The following is a 19201-nucleotide window of genomic DNA, read 5'->3' as shown; positions in this document are numbered from 1 at the left end:
AGAAAAGAAAAACGGCTAACTCAAAGGATCGCAGCCCTGTGAACACGGAAATTCCCTTTAAACAACGGTGGGGAAATCTAACTACACATACTTATCGTCATAACTGATCTTAGGTCCTTTATGGTGTATTGTGAATTTCCACAGCTGTAACAATATATATATATATATATATATATGTATATATATATATATATACATATATATATATATATATATATATATATATATATATATATATATATATATATATATATATATATATATATATATATATATATATATATATATATATATATATATTGTTGCGGATTCGCGCCCGCCGGCGTGCGAGCGGCCACGTAACTCGAATCGCGGCACGTCGCCCACCGGACGGACAATTCCGTCGTGACCCTCTCGGACTAACGCCGGGAACTAGTCACGGGTGGGCCTTTCGGCCTCACCACGATCGTGCCAATCGGCCCCCCGCATGGGATAGGGTTGTTCGCCAAATTCGACCTACCTAAGTACCCACACGGAGGGTAGACCGGGCGATCGCACCTCGCCGCAGGTCGACTTCGGACACGGGCCACTTTAAGCGACCCGTTCCGTACTATCGGGATAACCGAGCGGTGTTATCGTCAACCTCGACGGTTCCGATTAATTATTGGGCGTATTTAGCCCACGACCAACCCTTTACGTGAAGTAAGATGGAGATTCAATTAAAGAAAAGAGGAAGTGAAACGGGAAAAACAGGTCAACATAATTCACATTTATTCCGCTGCAAACGGAAAGCACACATATACAATTACAACAATTATGCACCAAAAGCAAATGTAACAAAAGGAACACAACAATTATGCACCAAAAGCAAATGTAAAAGAAGAAACACAATGCAGATCTACTACCGACTACGCGAGCACACGGCAACACTTACACAGTTTTACTTTACAGACGGCGCCGACAACACATATACTCCAAAGCAAAAGAAAAAGGGCCACCCTCTACGACAAGGGGGCAGACGTGGGCTGTGGGCGCGAGACCGCGTAGAGCCGCAAAATGGTCTTGTGATGAGCCGCAAAATGGCGGCGGTGCCCCGACTCCACGCTCCTCCGCGGGCCTCGCTGGCACTGCCTGGAATGGGGTGGGGACGGGGCCCCCCTTTTCGCACTATCTCAGCGTGGGGGGGAACAGGGGGGGGGTTGTTGATGCTCTGGGGAAAGAGGATAGCTGGCTTGCTTGGGTCCCGCGACGAGCGACTCCACTGCGCCCTCGACCGCGTTCCCGGCTTCTCCTCTCTGCAGCTCCCCGACAGACCGCCTCTCCTCCAGACCCGTCTTGACTGCTGCTGCCACACTTTGCCGCCACCACCACCACCACCACGACCACCACGACTCGCCCGAGCCCGAAACAGAAAAACCTCCCTCTCACTCAATTCGCCCCGCGCTGGCGCTTTATAGTCAGCAGGAGAAACCATATGCAGATTTTCGGATCAGGATCGGCTCAGGGGCGGAGCCACACTCGCCCATTGGACGGAGGAAAAGTGGGCGTGAATCATTCCTGATCCTCGAATTTGCATATATCGATTCTACTCCGACGCGCCTGGAGGCGGGGCCATATCGCCCCGCGCTCGCTGATAGGACGGAACAGAAGTGGGCGTGAATCATTCCTGATCCGACTTCCCCGGAAAGGCCGCTTTTTGCACCCGCTGCTCGGCGCGCGCCCTGTACGAGTCCAGGATCGATGCCCACAAGCGGTGCGGGAATGGCGGCAGAAGGAGGAGAGGTGAAGGTGGTGGAGGGTTTATTGTGGTGGTCCCTGGCCACGGTGACGCTTGGAATGGCGGTGATGCGATGATTGCGAGAGCGAGTTGTGACGGTAAAGGTCGTGGCTGTTGGCGTTGTTGTTGTTAAGCGGCGTTGCGGTTGGTGGTTGTTGTGTGATGGCGGTTGAGACGTGGTTGGTTCAAAATAAAGATAGAACAGAAAACGGCTATCTTGAAGGGTCGCAGCCCGAATGAATCACAATTATTCCCTCTAAACAACGGATTTGGGCTAACTACACATATACTTACAGAGATATCTCACCTACGGGACCTGAATGGTGGTTTGCGAATTTCCTCAACCACAATATATATTCGACCCATTATTCTTATCACATTGGGTAATTAAAACTACAGTACATGCAAAGTTCTTACCAAGAATTACTAGTACATGCTGTCCTGTTCCCTGGAGCAATATGAAACTGGACAATCACCATGGTTGTATTTTTCTACTTCCGTGTCGCACTCAGAACCTTTCAGATCTTGCAAGGAACGTAGTGGTTTCATAGTCATTATGACGAGTTTCATTGTTTTTCTGAACAAAATATTTTTTGGGACCAGATCATATTGATGGTGTTTCCCTGCACAATATGGAAAAAAAACGGACCACTGGACCTTAGCTTCTCTGGGCCTGAGCTTAATGTTCTGACCCAAATTTGGTAGCATTCTGACTGGTGTGTCTGGAGAATAATATTTTTTTCGAAAGAATTTATCCGATTTTCATAAAAATTTACGAAGTCTTCCATTTTGACACACTTCTGGTCACGTGATCAGCATGGCCTCCACAATTTAACAGCTCGGTTTGAATTTTAACGGTAATTTGTGCACACCCTGTATAAGACCGCATTTTAGAGAACATTGTACTTTACGGTACTTCTACATATCGACGGTCTCATGTGCCAGTGCACATGCGCAGCCTGAGCCGGAGCCAGGGATGTTGTGGGTGTTTCAACCTGTTCAATACTTGTTTGATTATTGTCGTTCCACGCTAATAAAGTGGTCGAACAAATTGAACTCTGTTCTTATTTATAATCAAACAACTTGATGCAGTCGAGTAAAGATCGTCGGTGCTGAGGAGGACACGACTGGGTGAAAACGGACCACGAGAACGTCGACAGTGAGTTTGGATTTCTCGGGTACTGTACCCAATCTTCGCCCCCAGGACACTGTACACACGTGTGCATCACCGAAAATAGAATGTTTACTCCAGAATAACTGTTCCTATGGCGCCGGTGGAAGCAGAGTGCCCGATCGAGGGTTGTGACTATATGGCTACACACGCAGAGGCGGCAGTGGTGGTGGCCACGTTGAGTATACACGCCACTGTGCACGCCGCCGCCCCCAGGGCGGCGAGCTCGAATGCCAGGATGGAGAAACTCAAGCGTCCCTCCATAGCACTGGCCAGAACGGGCGAGGCCTGGTCGAACTTCATAACCCGCTGGGGCGAATACAAAACAGATACTAAGCTTGTCGGACCCGACATAGTCGTGCAGCTACTGGAGTGCTGTGAGGAGGAGCTGAGAAAGGACCTCACTCGCGCGGCGGGTAGGAACCTCGTGGGCAGCGATGAAGAAGACGTCCTCGCCGCCATGAAGGCGCTCGCCGTCCGGACGGAGAACACGATGGTAGCTCGAGTGGCCCTGTCTAACATGCGGCAGGGACACGAGGAGCCCGTCCGGTCGTTCTACGCCCGCATCAAGGGGCAGGCGGACACGTGCAAGTATGAAATGAAGTGCGATCAGGTCAACGACTTCACGGAAGAGATATTGCGCAACGTGGTTGCCCGTGGCATCGCTGACCAAGCAATACAACTTGACCTACTCGGCGAGAAGAACCAGGATATGCCATTAAAGGACATGATAGAGTATATCGAGGCCAAAGAGCCTGGAAAACGCTCGGCATCGCGCCTGCTTGACACTCAGAGCACGGACGCAATCAGTAGTTCGTATCGGCGGGGAAAGCAACAGGACGTCCGCGCCAGAGTAGGAGCCAGGCCGGAAAAACGGAAGGCCAAGCCCGAAGGAGTATGCATCTACTGCGGCGAGGTGGGCCATGGCAAAACGCCTCAATGGCGCGCCAGACGCGCCGAGTGCCCCGGATACGGTAAAAAGTGCCGGAAGTGTGACCGCCAGAATCACCTCGACAAGGCGTGCCTGGGCGGCCGATCGGCAAGACCCCCATCTAAGGAGACCAACGGGATGTACGACGAGCAGACGGCAGCCTTCGTCGAGCTATGCACGGTCACCATGGCCAGCACAGAGGACGAAATGCGCGCGCTTCCCCTCGCTCACCACCTGTACGATGATATGTGCGATAAGTGGATGAAACGCATATCCGACCCGCAGCCATACATCAACCTCACTCTCACCAACAAGCGCGAGGATTACAAAGCGCTGGGTTTTAACCTCTTGAAACACACCCGCGCGGTAACCCTACCCGCTATGGCAGACACGGGGTGCCAGAGCTGCCTGATCGGCATTAAAGTCGTCCAACAAATGGGCCTGAGTACTGAGGACCTCATACCTGTATCCATGACCATGAAGGCCGCAAACAACAAAGGAATTCGTATCCTCGGAGCCGTGGTAGTCAGATTCGCCGGTAACAGTGACGACGCTCGGAGATTGGAGACGCGCCAAATCGCGTACGTGACGGACTCTTCAGACCGCATATTCCTCTCCCGCGCGGCCTGCATGGACCTGGGAATGATCTCGGACAGATTCCCGACACTCGGAGAGGTGAATCTGATGACCTCGGAATTGTGCAACTGCCTGCGACGCGCGGAGCCGCCGACCGCACTCCCCATGCCAGCGACCGACGCCAACAGAGAGGCACTACAGTCACATTTACTCAGGATGTATGCTCAGAGCACATTCAACACGTGCCCACACCAGCCACTACCGAGAATGACCGGCCCGCCACTACGTCTTATGCTCAGTGAGAACGCGACACCGGTTGCCCATCACACTCCCATCTCTGTGGCCATACATTGGCAAGATGAGGTAAAAGCAGGCCTCGACCAGGACGTTCGGCTTGGCGTGTTGGAGGAAGTACCCGTCGGCACGCCGGTGACATGGTGTCACCGCATGGTAATTTGCGCGAAAAAGAATGGCAAGCCGCGACGCACCGTCGACTTTCAGGCCTTGAACAAGCATGCGTTCCGCGAGACCCACCACACCCAACCCCGTTCCACCAGGCGAGACGGGTACCTAACGGGAAGCGCAAGCCAGTATTCGACGCATGGAACGGTTACCATAGCGTCCGCCTACACGAGGACGACCGCCACAAGACGACCTTCATCACTCCATGGGGGCGCTACCGGTACCTATCTGCCCCATAAGGGTATATGGCATCGGGGGACGGTTACTCACGACGATACGATGAGATCGTCGCGGACATTGGTAACAAGACCAAGTGCGTAGATGACACGCTACTATGGTCAGACACGATTGAGGGGAGCTACTTCCAGGCAGTCCAATGGCTGGATATATGCGGCCGGAATGGAATCATCCTCAACCCGGAGAAGTTTGTCTTCAGCGCACCCACGGTGGACTTCGCGGGCTTCACCATCACCATGACCGACGTGCGACCGTGCAGCCGCTACCTGGAAGCAATCCACGATTTCCCACAACCGCGTAACATCACCGACGTCAGATCGTGGTTCGGGCTTGTCAACCAGGTGGCATACGCCTTTAGTATGGCCGAACGAATGCAGCCATTCCGGAAGCTCCTGAAAAGTGGAGAACGCTTCCAGTGGTACATGGAGTTAGAGGACATATTCCGCGAATCGAAAGACGTGATCGTACAAGAAATCGAACACGGTGTCCGCATATTTGACAAAACTAAGCCAACATGCATCGCCACGGACTGGTCGAAGGAGGGAATCGGATTCTGGTTGCTTCAAAAGCACTGCCGATGCGTGCCAGTTAGACCATTCTGCTGCACTGATGGATGGAAAATAACCCTGGTCGGCAGCAGATTTACACACGAGGCAGAATCCAGATACGCGCCCATAGAGGGCGAGGCTCTCGCAGTCGCGGACGCCTTGGACAAGGCGCGCTACTTCGTACTGGGCTGCGAGAACCTGATTGTTGCGGTAGACCACAAACCACTGCTGAAACTCCTTTCGGACAGAGCACTTGACGACATACCCAACCCCCGCCTCAGGAACCTCAAGGAGAAGACCCTGCGTTATCGCTTCCGCATCATACATATCCCGGGCATGAAGAACAAGGCGGCAGATGCCATGTCGCGCAGGCCGGTCGGCACCACGCGACCTCCACTCATGAACCTTCCAGATGACAATGCCACCATAGCGACCCACCTCCAACCAAGCATGCACACCGACGTCCTGTCCCTCCTACGCCAAACTGAGCCGGAGTATGACGACGACATCGAGGAGGACAACCTGGCATGGTGCACCGCGGGTCTCGAATCATTACGATCAGTAACATGGGATCACGTCAGGGAAGCCACCAGCAGCGATGGCGATATGCACATATTGGAGGGAATGACAATGAATGGCATCCACGACTCAAAAATCGAGATGCCAGAGACAATTCGCGACTATCACCAGTACCGTGACAACATTACATCGACAGATGGAGTGATGCTATACAAGGACCGAGTAGTCATACCACCCTCACTCCGCGGCGATGTGCTGAGCGCCCTACACGCTGCCCACCAGGGCGTATCAATGATGACCGCCCACGCAGAATCCTCTGTATTCTGGCCAGGCATGTCGGCCGACATCAGCGCCACTCGGAAAAACTGCGAACACTGCCACCGGATGGCACCATCACAGCCTGGAGCGCCACCAACTCCACCTATCCCGGTCGTTTACCCCTTTCAGGCAGTGTGCTCGGACTTCTTTGTACACAGGGGTGCACACTACCTTGTGACGGTGGACAGATACTCGAACTGGCCGATCATCTCAAAGTCGACGGGTGGCGCCGCCGGACTCATAAACCACTTACGTCGCGCCTTCGTGACGTACGGGACACCAGAAGAGCTCGCGTCGGATGGGGGACCGGAGTTCACCTCCACCGAGACCAGGTCATTCCTGCACAGATGGGGCGTACACCACCGCTTGTCATCGGTGGCCTTCCCTCACAGCAACTGTCGCGCGGAGATTGGAGTTAAGACAATGAAACGACTTATCACGGACAACACCAGCCCGCAGGGAGAACTTGACACTGACGCTGTGCAGAGAGCGATACTACAATATCGTAACACGCCTGACCCTGACACGATCTCCCCGGCAATGTGTGTCTTCGGCCGCCCGATACGCGATTTCATCCCAATTATCCCCGGGAAGTACAGACCGCACGACACTTGGCATGAGACCCTGAAAGCGAGGGAGGAGGCCCTCCGCAAACGTCATATCTGCACAGCCGACACCTGGGCAGAACACACCAAACGCCTTCCGCCACTTGCTGTAGGGGACCTAGTCCGTGTACAGAACCAGACAGGATTCCACCCAAAAAAATGGGACAAGACAGGCAGTATCGTGGAGGTATGCCAACACGACCAATACGTGATCAAGATCGACGGCTCGGGCAAAGTCACACTTCGGAACAGAAAATTCCTGCGCAAGTTTAGCCCAGTTCGCAATGACCAGCTGCCACCCCGGTCTATCTATGATGATCTAGCAACCCGCATCACTGTACCTGCATCCGTTGTAAAACCGCAACTGCCTGACCTCGACAGCGAACCCGTGACATCTGCGACGCCAACGGGGCCCACGCCGGCACTGACGTCAGTATGCACACCCCGGCGCAAGACAACACCCGTTTCAGACACGCCAGCAGCACCAGGACGAGGCACACCGAGGCGCGCGATCCTTCAGATGCCACCATCGGCCCCTGAAACCCCGAGAGCCCCATCCCCACTGGGGCCCGATGTGACACCACCAGCACCAGCAATAGGTCAACGCCGATCGACCTGAGCGACCAGCATGCCATTCCTGGCACAAGGACTACTCCATGGAATAGTTACACGATGGGCGATATAAACTTTTGTTCATTCATTAAACTTAATATTTTCTCAGCCTTTATCTATTAACATAATAAAGACTCGGAGGGAGATAGAGAACATTGTACTTTACGGTACTTCTACATATCGACGGTCCCCTGTGCCAGTGCGCATGCGCAGCCTGAGCCGGAGCCAGGGATGTTGTGGGCGTTTCAACCTGTTCAATACTTGTTTGATTATTGTCGTTCCACGCTAATAAAGTGGTCGAACAAATTGAACTCTGTTCTTATTTACATTTGAATCACTTTAATACTTAAATTTCTATTGTTTATTACTAACCATTTGTATCGGCTCCACCCAAGCTCAGTATCATGGTCTTTTCAACAGAAATTCCTTAATGATACAATGATACGATACAATACAGTACTAAAAACGTTTTTTTTTTAAGAATACAATCTTTTCTTTCAAGCATTGTTGGTCCTGTTCTTTGCCTCTTGGAATTGTATATTGAGAGAATTAACTGGAGTGACCACTGATAGAAATGAACGTTTTATTTTATTTTATTAGTCAGAGTGGGAGCAGTATCTATCCGGGGGTGGGGGGGAGGTGGGAGGGGGCAGGTTGGTGAGGGAGTCACCCAATCATCTTCTTTCTTCAGCCTTGGTCCTAACAGTTATTGGATCGGCTACTCAGGTCCACCTCCTCGATTCTCCTCTGTCTTCTGTATTTTCCTCTTCATCCCTTGTTCTTCAAATCTCTTCCCACTACGTCCCTCCACTTAAAGCCATCTTCCTCTTGATTACTTCTCTCTAATTGGCTCGTTCCATACTTTCTTGATCGTTCCATACTTTCCATACGGTTCCTCATCATGTGCCCAAACCACCACAAACTAGCCTCTCTTATCCTTTCTGTAATACATGCAACTCTGGCTCTCTTGTTTATCTCGTCATTCCTCAACGGCTCTCTTAGTGATACTCAGCGAATCCACCGAAATATTCTCATCTCCGTCCTCTCCAGCAACCCCTCTTCCCGTTTTCTTCATGCCCATGTTTCTGTACCATACATTATAACTGGCCTGATTGTTTTCTTGTACATTCTTACCTTCAATTTTCTCAATATCCTTCGATCACAAACGACACCATTAACCTCCTTCCACCTTATCCATGCTGTCTTCACTCTGTCCCGGCCTTCTGCTTCACATCCTCCCTCTTCCTTTGTTACTGAGCCAAGGTATTTTAATTTGTCGACTTCTTTCAGCTCTTCACCTCTATCTACAATCTCGACCTCTCCTGCAGTCCTACTACCCACCATAACCTCTATCTTTCTCGCGTTTATCCTCGCTCTCTACCTCGTGATGCTTTCTTGCAATTCCAACACCCATCTCTGCGGCTCTTCCTTTGACTGCTGTTACGACTAAGTCATCTGCAAACAGGAGCTCCCACAGTTCTCTTTTGCTGATGTCGTTACTCAGCATGTCCATCGCCGTCACCAAAAGGAACCTGGGACTTAGTGCAGAACCCTGGTGGGGACCAACCTCCATGCTAAAATATTGAGTCCCCATTCATTGTCCTTTCCATCGCTTCTGCTCACAGGTGATGCAGTAATCAATGCTGGCTCCAGTACACATTTATATCATGGTTCTCTGGCTTGCTTTATATCAACAAACTTCTCTGGCATGCTCTTCTTCCTCAAACACCAATACACCACTTCTCTTGGGATCCTCTTAAATGCCTTCTTGAGATCTACGATTGCCCAGTGCAGCTTCTTATTTCCTTCCAGCATCTTTTCCTGAATCCGTCTCAAGATGAAAATCCCATCCACTGTGTTTCTTTCCTTGCATGAATCGGTGCCGTATCTCATCTATCTTCACAATCTCTCTTAGCTTTAGGTCTTTCGTGTGGCCTTATGTCTCTCTAGTCCCTTCAGAGCATGCTCCATCAATTTGATCCTTCTGTAACTTCCACAGTCTAAGATGTCCCCTTTCTGTTTGAAAATTAGTTTTGTTATGCTCTTCCTCCAATCATTTGGTATCTTCTCCTTACTCGACGCTTTCATAATCAACTCTTAACATCCACTTTACACCCCCAAGTTCTAACGGTTTCACTATTTCGATCACAACTTCAGATGGTCCACAGGCTTTCCTACTTTTCATTTTGACAAGTGCTTTTTGGACCTCCTCTTCTTCAACCTCCCTCACAGGTCCCTCAGTTTTCTGTGCCTCTGCTATGCCCTCTCTTGATTTCCTCTCTTCTCTTGACTTCCTCTTCTCCATGTACTATCTGACCAGCATCATCTTTTACTGCACACACTCCCCCTAAGTCCTGCTTTTGCTTCTACCTCACTCTTGATATTCTACAAATATTTTTCTCACTCTGGTGTTTCTAATTGATCATACCATTCTTGCACTACTTCCCATCTTGCCTTGCCCACTTCTCTCTTTGCCTCATACTTCATAACCTTATACTCTTCTGCTTCATCTTCTCCTTGAATTTTCCATTCTTTGTATGCCATGTCCAATACTCTGATGGAATATGGTATTGCAGTAAAGAAAATAATTGTGGACGAGCATATTTAGCATAGCTCTTCATTTAAGTTTGTGTGGGTGATTGGAGGCTCACGTTTTTCATGGATGTTATAAGTGTTTTTGTGTCTGTCTTGTGCGTGCATGTGCCTGTGCTTGTTACACAGGCGATGCAGCAATCAGCCTGAATAGTGTGCCGGGACAGGTGGAGGAGGATAGGGGTGAAGCTGGATCGTCAATGGCAACTAGCATGCCTGGTTTGCACAATCTGCATTCACATCCAGGTATGCAAGAGAAATGGGGAGTATTTGGGATTAATATAACTGATGCTTTTTTCCCAAGAAATGTTTGCACTCAAGAATACAAATGCTTCTGGTGTGAGGGATATATATATATATATATATATATATATATATATATATATATATATATATATATATATATATATATATATATATATATATATATATATATATATATTGGTGCTGGGCTGATTAGAAAATTTGGCGATAATCGATTAACGATTAAAAATAAATAAGTGCATAAATCGGCCGATTATGCTACCAACGCTGATTATTTTATTTTATTTTATTTTATTTTATTTTATTTTTTGGCATCCACTTATCGCCGTGATTTTTTTTCATGTTTTCAACTGGCTACGACTACGGTGCATCGCTACTGCTACCGAGGATGCAGATTACAAAGTTAAATAATGACGTCATTGTGCACACGTGGTGGAAACTATGCCAGAACTGCCGGAACGACTATGAACTGGAAACAAACCCAGACTCGACAGCCACCCCTTGTTCCAGATCGGATGCTGGATTAAGTTCGTAGTCGTGAAGTTTTTGATGGTGGATCCTCCTCGAGGCACATCTTTGTTGCACTGCAAGCACGTATCCAAAATTTGCTCAAGTGGGTTAATCTGAAAAGAATCCCAAATATGGCTGGATTTCGGCATCATCGTGCAGTACTCCCTTTTGCTCGGGAGGCCAGAATATTGTCAGCCCACCTTTGAAATGTGAAAAAAAAACATATTTAACTGATTGTATGATATATGTCTGGAATGTATGATGTCAAGATATACTTGCCCAGGAAGTCGGGAACAGTACGAGCGATCGCATTTTCCTTTGTCCTCGAGGCTGTTTCTAAAGCAATTGGCTATTTTATATCAATCAGGTGTGTTGTTTCTCTTTGTGAGTTTCAAAGCAAAATATATTTGTTGACACCGGATTTCCAAACCGTTTGCTGTATTAACGTGTTTTCCAAATTACCGAGCCCAATTTTCTTCTACTCGTCACACGACAAATGTTTATGCACGTCTCCTTGAAATATCCATAATGCAACATTGTTTTTAAAATTTGTTTATTGAATTTCGCCCAAAACAAGGGTGAAAGCTACTCAAGGTTTTGGGTTGTATACAGGACGTCCACAACTTTTATAGATATCATGCTCAATGTAGTTTTGGGCCTTATTTCTCAGTGGTGAAGAAGCACTTTAAAAATTCTCGTTGCCGGATCCGGATCTTCACCAAAATCGAATCAGTTCTGCCTTGTCAAACACCCAACCTGTCCACCAAATTTCATCCGGATCTGTCCACAACTTTTTCAGATATCCTGCTCACAAATAAACAGACAAACAAACATGAAGAAGACGTCGTGCAGAGCACGATACTTGCAAAATCCAAAAAACAAATTTGACCTCAAAAATAATTGGTGGTTGAATTCAATGACCAAATATGCAACTCTTCTTCAAATTTCAAGTCTATGGGATGAAAATTGAGGATTTTAGAAATACCACTTTAGTTGTTGACCTTTTGACCTCAAAAACAATAGGCCTCCCTATGACAAGCTCTACCATGTGGTGAAGTTTTGTGAAAATCAGTTTAAAATTGTGACCCGTCGACAATAAACAGACAAACAGATAGAATTACAAAATCGACGAACCAATATACTTGAAAAATCTTCGATTTTGTAGGTAACAAACAGATAGACAGACGTGAAAGACTTTCACCTTTGGTGGCGGAGGTAATAAACAAAAACACAAGACTTTTATCTTTAACATTTATTCCAAAAAAGCGAGGTAATTTTTACAAAACAGCGAGTTGGGTGAGGGTAAGAATATTAAGTACTCATACTGTACTCTACCATAAATAGAAAATACAAGATTTAGCTTGGGATGACGATGATGATGCTGTTGGAGTGGGGAACGGGAAGGGGGATAAGGGGAGGGGAGAGGAAGGAGTGCGGAGTGGAATTAAGCAATCGGAAGAGCAGCATAAGCTTTATGACGAAGTTGCTTGCTGCGTTGCCACATAGGAAAATGGTAGGACGATCTTGAACCACCTTACCTTGAACTCTGGAACAGATCTTCCCTGCTTGGACAGGAAGGTACGAGATGGCATCCTCTTCCAGAATAATTCATTCCGTGAGCTGTGGTGGGTAGTTTTTCGCAGCATCATGGTCTACCAATGCTGCTTCGCTGACTAATTTTACATGATGGAAGCCAAATCCGCTTTTGAATTTCTCCAACCAGCTCTTGCTGGCGTTAAATTTGTGGGTAGCCGTAGTTGAACTGGAGCCTTCGGCTGCCTCATGGAAACTAAATCCACAATGATTTCTTCCATATCACGGGTCCACTCAAAAGCACCTTTTTCTGTCCTTGGTCCTCCATCCAAACATTAAGCGCTTTTTCCATCCTTTCAATACGAAGATCACGGGACTGGATGATACTTTTGCACTGTGCGGAGCGCTGGCGGAAACACTTGAACGGATATTTGACTCATTTGCACGGATAATACCGCACAGTGGATTCATTGATCTGGTATGGCGGTCCACAGATGCCTCACTTTCACGTCGAGCCAACCGATCTAACAACTCGATCTTTTCACTCAATGTCATCACCTTCCTCTGCCTTTTTGCACAACTAACTTTGTCCATTGCTTGACGTTTGGGTGCCATTAAAAACTGTGCACGAGAAACTAAAGGCTCGTAGTGGGAGATAATCGTACATGCATAGGATGCAAATGATGACTCATCTCAGGTCAAAAACCGCGATTGGCCGAAATTAAAACCCACGATCACAAAATCAGAACACAATAGGTTGCACGTGATATTTGAGGGTTTGTTGTATTCAAAATTAACAAATAATTTGTGGTAGAGGAGGCTGGTGTGCTAAACCGCAGAGGTGGAAGGTGATGGGGGGGGGGGGAAATATTGAGAAGGTTGACTAATTTCACAATTGGAGGTGAGGGTCAACATTATTTTAATTTGTATAGTTTGTGCAATTATAGCCTGCTGATTTGCTCCACCATCTCACTCCTCATATCCTCTGTTATAATCACTTGTACTCTTTGTGACGTTTCAGGTGTGACGGACCAGCTTGATGCTCCACCGAACTCTTCTCCTCGAGGCCACATGGAAACACCTCATTCAGGAATGTTGGTCTCTGTTGGTAGCCAACTACAGCGACCACCCTCTGCTCCACCCCAAAACACATGGAACCGCTTTCCTTCACAGCCTTATAGACCTTACCCTCCCTCTCCATTCTCCCCCTTTCCCATTAACCTGAATTCTCAGGCTCGGCCTATTCTTCCACAAAGCTCCGCACCTCCCCACCCTCCACCACCTTACCCATATGCAAGTTCTCAAGCAAATTTTGGGCACAGTGGCTCTTCATCCACAGTTTCTAGACAGCTGGGTATCACTCCTGTGCGAATTCCAAATACCCCTGAGCTTGGTCCCATCTCAACCCCCTTGGGAAGTATGACAGATTTCTCACTTCTCCATCGCTCCCCAGCTAATACGACTCATATGGAAGTTCCGGCTTTGCGGAATCGGTTTATGGTCCCAACAGCTGAGCTGGGTGAATTGTCTCCTCGAACAAATGAGCTGAAGCTTTCACAAGATAGGGAGAGTCACGCATCTGCAGCGGTGCAAAGCCCCCTTGCATCATCACATGCAGCACTGCAGGAACCGAGCTTGAAGCCAGGATCTATGCATACCTCCACTGCAGCTGAAAGAGCGCAGCCAAGTTTACAGAGTCTTCAGCAAACAGTCGCATACAACACCGTCTCAGACACAGCTCCAGGACCATCGCACAATTCGTTACAAGCCATTAGTTTGCAACAATTTTCGACAAAACCTGCCTCTCCCACTGTTAATATGCAGCAAGCTTCTTTACACGGTGCTTTACAAGTCCGTATGCACTCCACAATACCATCTGTTAGCACACCACTTACTTTCATGCATAACAACATGCATGTGAGTAACACTCAGCAAATTCCCATTCATAGTGTTAACACTCAGCAAGTTCCTATGCAGGCTGTTAATGCTCAACAAGCTCTTATGCAGGCAGTTAATGCTCAACAAGCCTCAATGCATATGGCTAATACACGGCAAGCTCCCACACAGATGGTTAATGTCAGGCAAGCTCCAATGCAGACAGTTAATGCTCAACAAACTCCCTTGCAGGTGATTAATGCACAGCAAGCTTCCATCCAGGCAACAAACACACAACAACGACTCATGCAGGCAGTTACTGCACAACAGACCTTTATGCAGGTGATCAAAGCACAGCAAGCTTCGACAAGAATGGTGAATGCACAACAAGCCTCCATGCAGACTATCAATCCACAACAAACCCCAGTGCAGGGGTTAAATACACAGCAATCCTCAACACAAAACATTAATAAACAATGCCTCATGCAGGCAATTAATCCACAGCAACCTACATTCCAGGCACTTCGCATGCAGCAAACTCCAATGCAAGGTTTTCATGTACAACACCCCATGCAAGGAGCTAATGTCCAGCAAGCTACGATGCAGGCAGTTAATGCACAGCAATATTCCATGCAGTCACAAGCATCTGCCATGCAGAATTTTTCTGCACTACAATCTCCCATGCAGACCGTTGCTACACAACAATCTCCTATACAGGCAGCTACTGCGCACCAGTCTCCCATTCACTCCGTTTCTGCACATCAATCTCCCATTCACCCAGTGTCTGCACAGCAGTCTCCCATTCAGTCTGTTTCGGCACAACAGTCTCCTATTCAGCTAGTTCCTGCACAGCAGTCTCCCAACCAGCTCGTTAATGCACAGCAGTCTCCAATTCAGCTTGTTACTGCACAGCAGTCTCCAATTCAGCCTGTTACTGCACAGCAGTCTCCAGTTCAGCCCGTTGCTTCACAACAGTGTCCCATTCAGCCCGTTGCTTCACAACAGTGTCCCATTCAGTCCGTTGCTGCACATCAGTCTCCCATTCAGCCCGTTGCTGCACATCAGTCTCCAATTCAGCCCATTGCTGCTCAACAGACTCCCATTCAACCTGTTTCCACACAGCAGTCTCCGATTCAGCCCGTTGCTGCACAGCAGTGTCAAATTCAACCCGTTGCCGCACAACAGTCTCCCGTTCAAGCTACAGCTGCTCAGCAGTCTCCTGTTCAGCGCATTGCTTCACAGCAGTCTGCTATTCTGCGCGTTGCTGCACAGCATACTCACATTCAGCGAATTGCTGCACAGCAGTCTCCTATTCAGCGCGTTTCTGCACAGCATTCTCCTATTCAGCGCGTTGCACGGCAATCTCCAGTGCACACGGTGGCAGTTCAGCAATATCCGATGCATACTGTGGCTACACAGCAATCCTCTGTGCATACTGTTGCTGCACAGAAATTTCCCACACACTCTGTGGCTGCCCAGCTATCTCCCATTCAGACTGTTGCCAGACAACATGATCTCATTAGGACTGTGACCGCACAGCAACCTACCATGCAGACTGTAGCTGTACAACAATCTCCCATGCATAAGGTGACGGCAAATCAATCTCCAATGCAAACTGTAGCCACACATAAAATTCCCATGAAGACTTTAGCCACACAGCAATTGCCCATACAGACTGTGGTTGCACAGCAATCTTCCATGCAGGCTCTCGCCACACAGCAATCTCCCAGGCAAACTCTGGCCTCACAGAATTCTCCCATGCAGAATTTGACTGCACAGCAATCTCCAATGCTATCGGTGGATTCACAGCTATCTCCAATTCAGACTGTTGGCAGACATCATGATCACATTCATACTTTGGCAGCACAACAGTCTAATTTACAGGTCGTAGCTTTACAGCAAGCTCCAGTGCAGGCAGGTGTAGCACAGAAAGTTCTCAAACAGGCAGTTTCAGCTCAGCCACCCTCCATCCAAGCACTTGCCACCCAGCAAGCCCTTGCACATATATATGCTGCTCAGCAAGCCACTGTGCAGGCAAATTCCTCACAGCAACCATCTGCGCAGGTGTTTGCCACTCATACAACTCATGCACAGGCAGATGCTGCCCAGTTATCCCCGAAGCAGGTGAATGCAACCCAGTTACCCTCCACACAGGGGAATACCATGCACCCACTCCCTGCAGAGGCAAATGCTGTCCAGCCACCCCTCACACAAGCGAATGTCACTCAGCCACCCCCCATGCAGGTAAATAATACCACTGAGCAACACCCGCCGCATGAGAATTCCAGTTTGCAACCCTCCATACAGGTGAATGCTGCCCTGCCACCCCCAATGCAGGAGAATGCTTCTGTGCAATTCACAACACAAGTGAATACCACCATGCAACCCTCAGTACAGGCAAACGACACCTTGCAACCCTTCACACAACTAACAGCCCAACAAATCCCTTTACCAACGATTGTCACACAGCATGCTCCTGCAGAATCGATTGTCACCCAGAAAGCACTTGCACAGGTACATGCCACCCCGCAAACCTCTACACAGGTGAATAATGCCCAGTATTCTTCTTCAGAGACAGTTTGCATGAATCATTCTTCCCCACAGATGATTGCCACCCAAAATTTTTCTACACAGTCAAATTCTGCCCAGCAAGCTACCTCCCAAACAATTGTTGCCCAGTATTCCTCTTCACAAACAATGACCACCCAGCCTTCCTTTCTACTGGAGACTGCAGCTCAGCATTCTTTTGCTCAGGCTACTGAGGAGCATCAATTTCCTACACTGGCAAATACAACTGCACTTCAAGTTCCTGTGCAGGTCAATTCCTCACTGCCAGCTCCCACACATATTGTTGCCTCACTGCGAGCTCCCGCACAAATCGTTTCCTCATTACAAGCTCCTGCAAATGCCAGTAACACACTGCAAGCTCCGTTGCAGGTCAACAGCAACCAACAACCTTCAATGCAGTTGCCTACTATGCAGCAAGCTCAAATACAGCCAAGTACCCCACAGAATGTACTACTGCTGCCAACTGCCAGCCAGCCATTACGAGGACAGCTATCTGCTGGCCAGCAAATGCCAGTGCAGGTAAATGGTGCCCAGCAATATCCTTCTCAGGAGAATGACACCCAGAAATTCCAACCTCAAGAGAATACTGCCACTCATTTGGTACAGGTGAATATGACACAGCAATCCTCAATACAAGCAAACACCGTCCAGCAACACCCTGTGAATGTGAATGCCTCCCGACAATCCCCTATGCAGGTAAATGCTACTCGACGATCCCCTTTGTTGGGGAATGCTGCGACGCAATTATCAGTACAGGTGAATATTGCCCAACAATCCCCTCTGCAGATGAATATCATCCAACAATCCACTGTGCAGGTGAATGTTACCCGACAATCCACCGTGCAGGCAAATGCCATTCAGCAATCCCCCTCACCGGATAATGTTGCACAGCAATCCCCCATGCAGGCAAATGCTGCCCAGCAATTACCTGCGCAGGCCAACGCCACCCAGCAATTCTCCGCAAAGGCAAATGTTGCTCAACAATTCCCAATGCAGGTTAATTCCGACTATGAATCCTCTGTGAAGGCAAATGCCGGCCAGCAATGCCCCATGCAGGTGAATGGTGCCTTCCAATCCCCGCCACAGGCAAATGCTGCTCATCAATCACCTGTACTGGCGAATGCTGCCCAGCAATCCCCAGCTCGAGCGAATGCCACCCGGCAATTTCCAGCCCAGGCAAATGCCACCCAGCACTCTCCAGCTCAGGCTAATGCTGCACCGCAATCTCTGGCCCATTCAAATGCCACCCAACAATCGCTGGCTCAGGCGAATGTCGCTCAGCAATCGCTGGCCCAAGTGATTGCCAACCAGCAATCACTGGCCCAGGGGAATGCCAACCAGCAATCATTGGGCCAGGCAAATGCCACCCAGCAATCACTGGCCCAGGCGAATGCCACCCAGCAATCACTGGCCCAGGCAAATGCCACCCAGCAATCACTGGCCCAGGCGAATGCCGCCCGGCAATCACTGAACCAGGCAAATGCCGCCCAGCAATCACTGGCCCAGGCGAATGCCGCCCAGCAATCACTGGCCCAGGCGAATGCAGCCCAGCAATCATTGGCCCAAGCGAATGCCACCCAGCAATCGCTGAACCAGGCAAATGCCGCCCAGCAATCGCTGGCCCAGGCGAATGCCGCCCAGCAATCGCTGGCCCAGGCGAATGCCGCCCAGCAATCGCTGGCCCAGGCGAATGCCGCCCAGCAGTCGCTGGCCCAGGCGAATGCCGCCCAGCAATCGCTGGCCCAGGCGAATGCCGCCCAGCAATCGCTGGCCCAGGCGAATGCCGCCCAGCAATCGCTGGCCCAGGCGAATGCCGCCCAGCAATCGCTGGCCCAGGCGAATGCCGCCCAGCAATCGCTGGCCCAGGCGAATGCCGCCCAGCAATCGCTGGCCCAGGCGAATGCCGCCCAGCAATCGCTGGCCCAGGCGAATGCCGCCCAGCAATCGCTGGCCCAGGCGAATGCCGCCCAGCAATCGCTGGCCCAGGCGAATGCCGCCCAGCAATCGCTGGCCCAGGCGAATGCCGCCCAGCAATCGCTGGCCCAGGCGAATGCCGCCCAGCAATCGCTGGCCCAGGCGAATGCCGCCCAGCAATCGCTGGCCCAGGCGAATGCCGCCCAGCAC

At 49.5% G+C, this 19201-nt stretch overlaps 1 protein-coding gene across 1 annotated transcript in view; it reads left to right on the top strand.

Moving 5' to 3' along the window:
* The window catches only part of LOC147013535 (uncharacterized), a 145118-nt gene that overhangs the window by 17513 nt on the left and 108404 nt on the right, over positions 1-19201 (top strand). Inside the window, 2 exon segments of the mRNA XM_085855396.1 lie at positions 10457-10573; positions 13656-19199. Coding sequence (XP_085711522.1) covers positions 10457-10573; positions 13656-19199 — 5661 coding nt within the window.

This window comes from Eptatretus burgeri, chromosome 14, assembly GCF_056783735.1.
Source record: "Eptatretus burgeri isolate ZD-2024b chromosome 14, Ebu_testis_v1, whole genome shotgun sequence".
In the NCBI taxonomy this organism is placed as follows: domain Eukaryota; kingdom Metazoa; phylum Chordata; class Myxini; order Myxiniformes; family Myxinidae; genus Eptatretus; species Eptatretus burgeri.
This window is presented reverse-complemented; position numbering and strand designations above follow the sequence as displayed.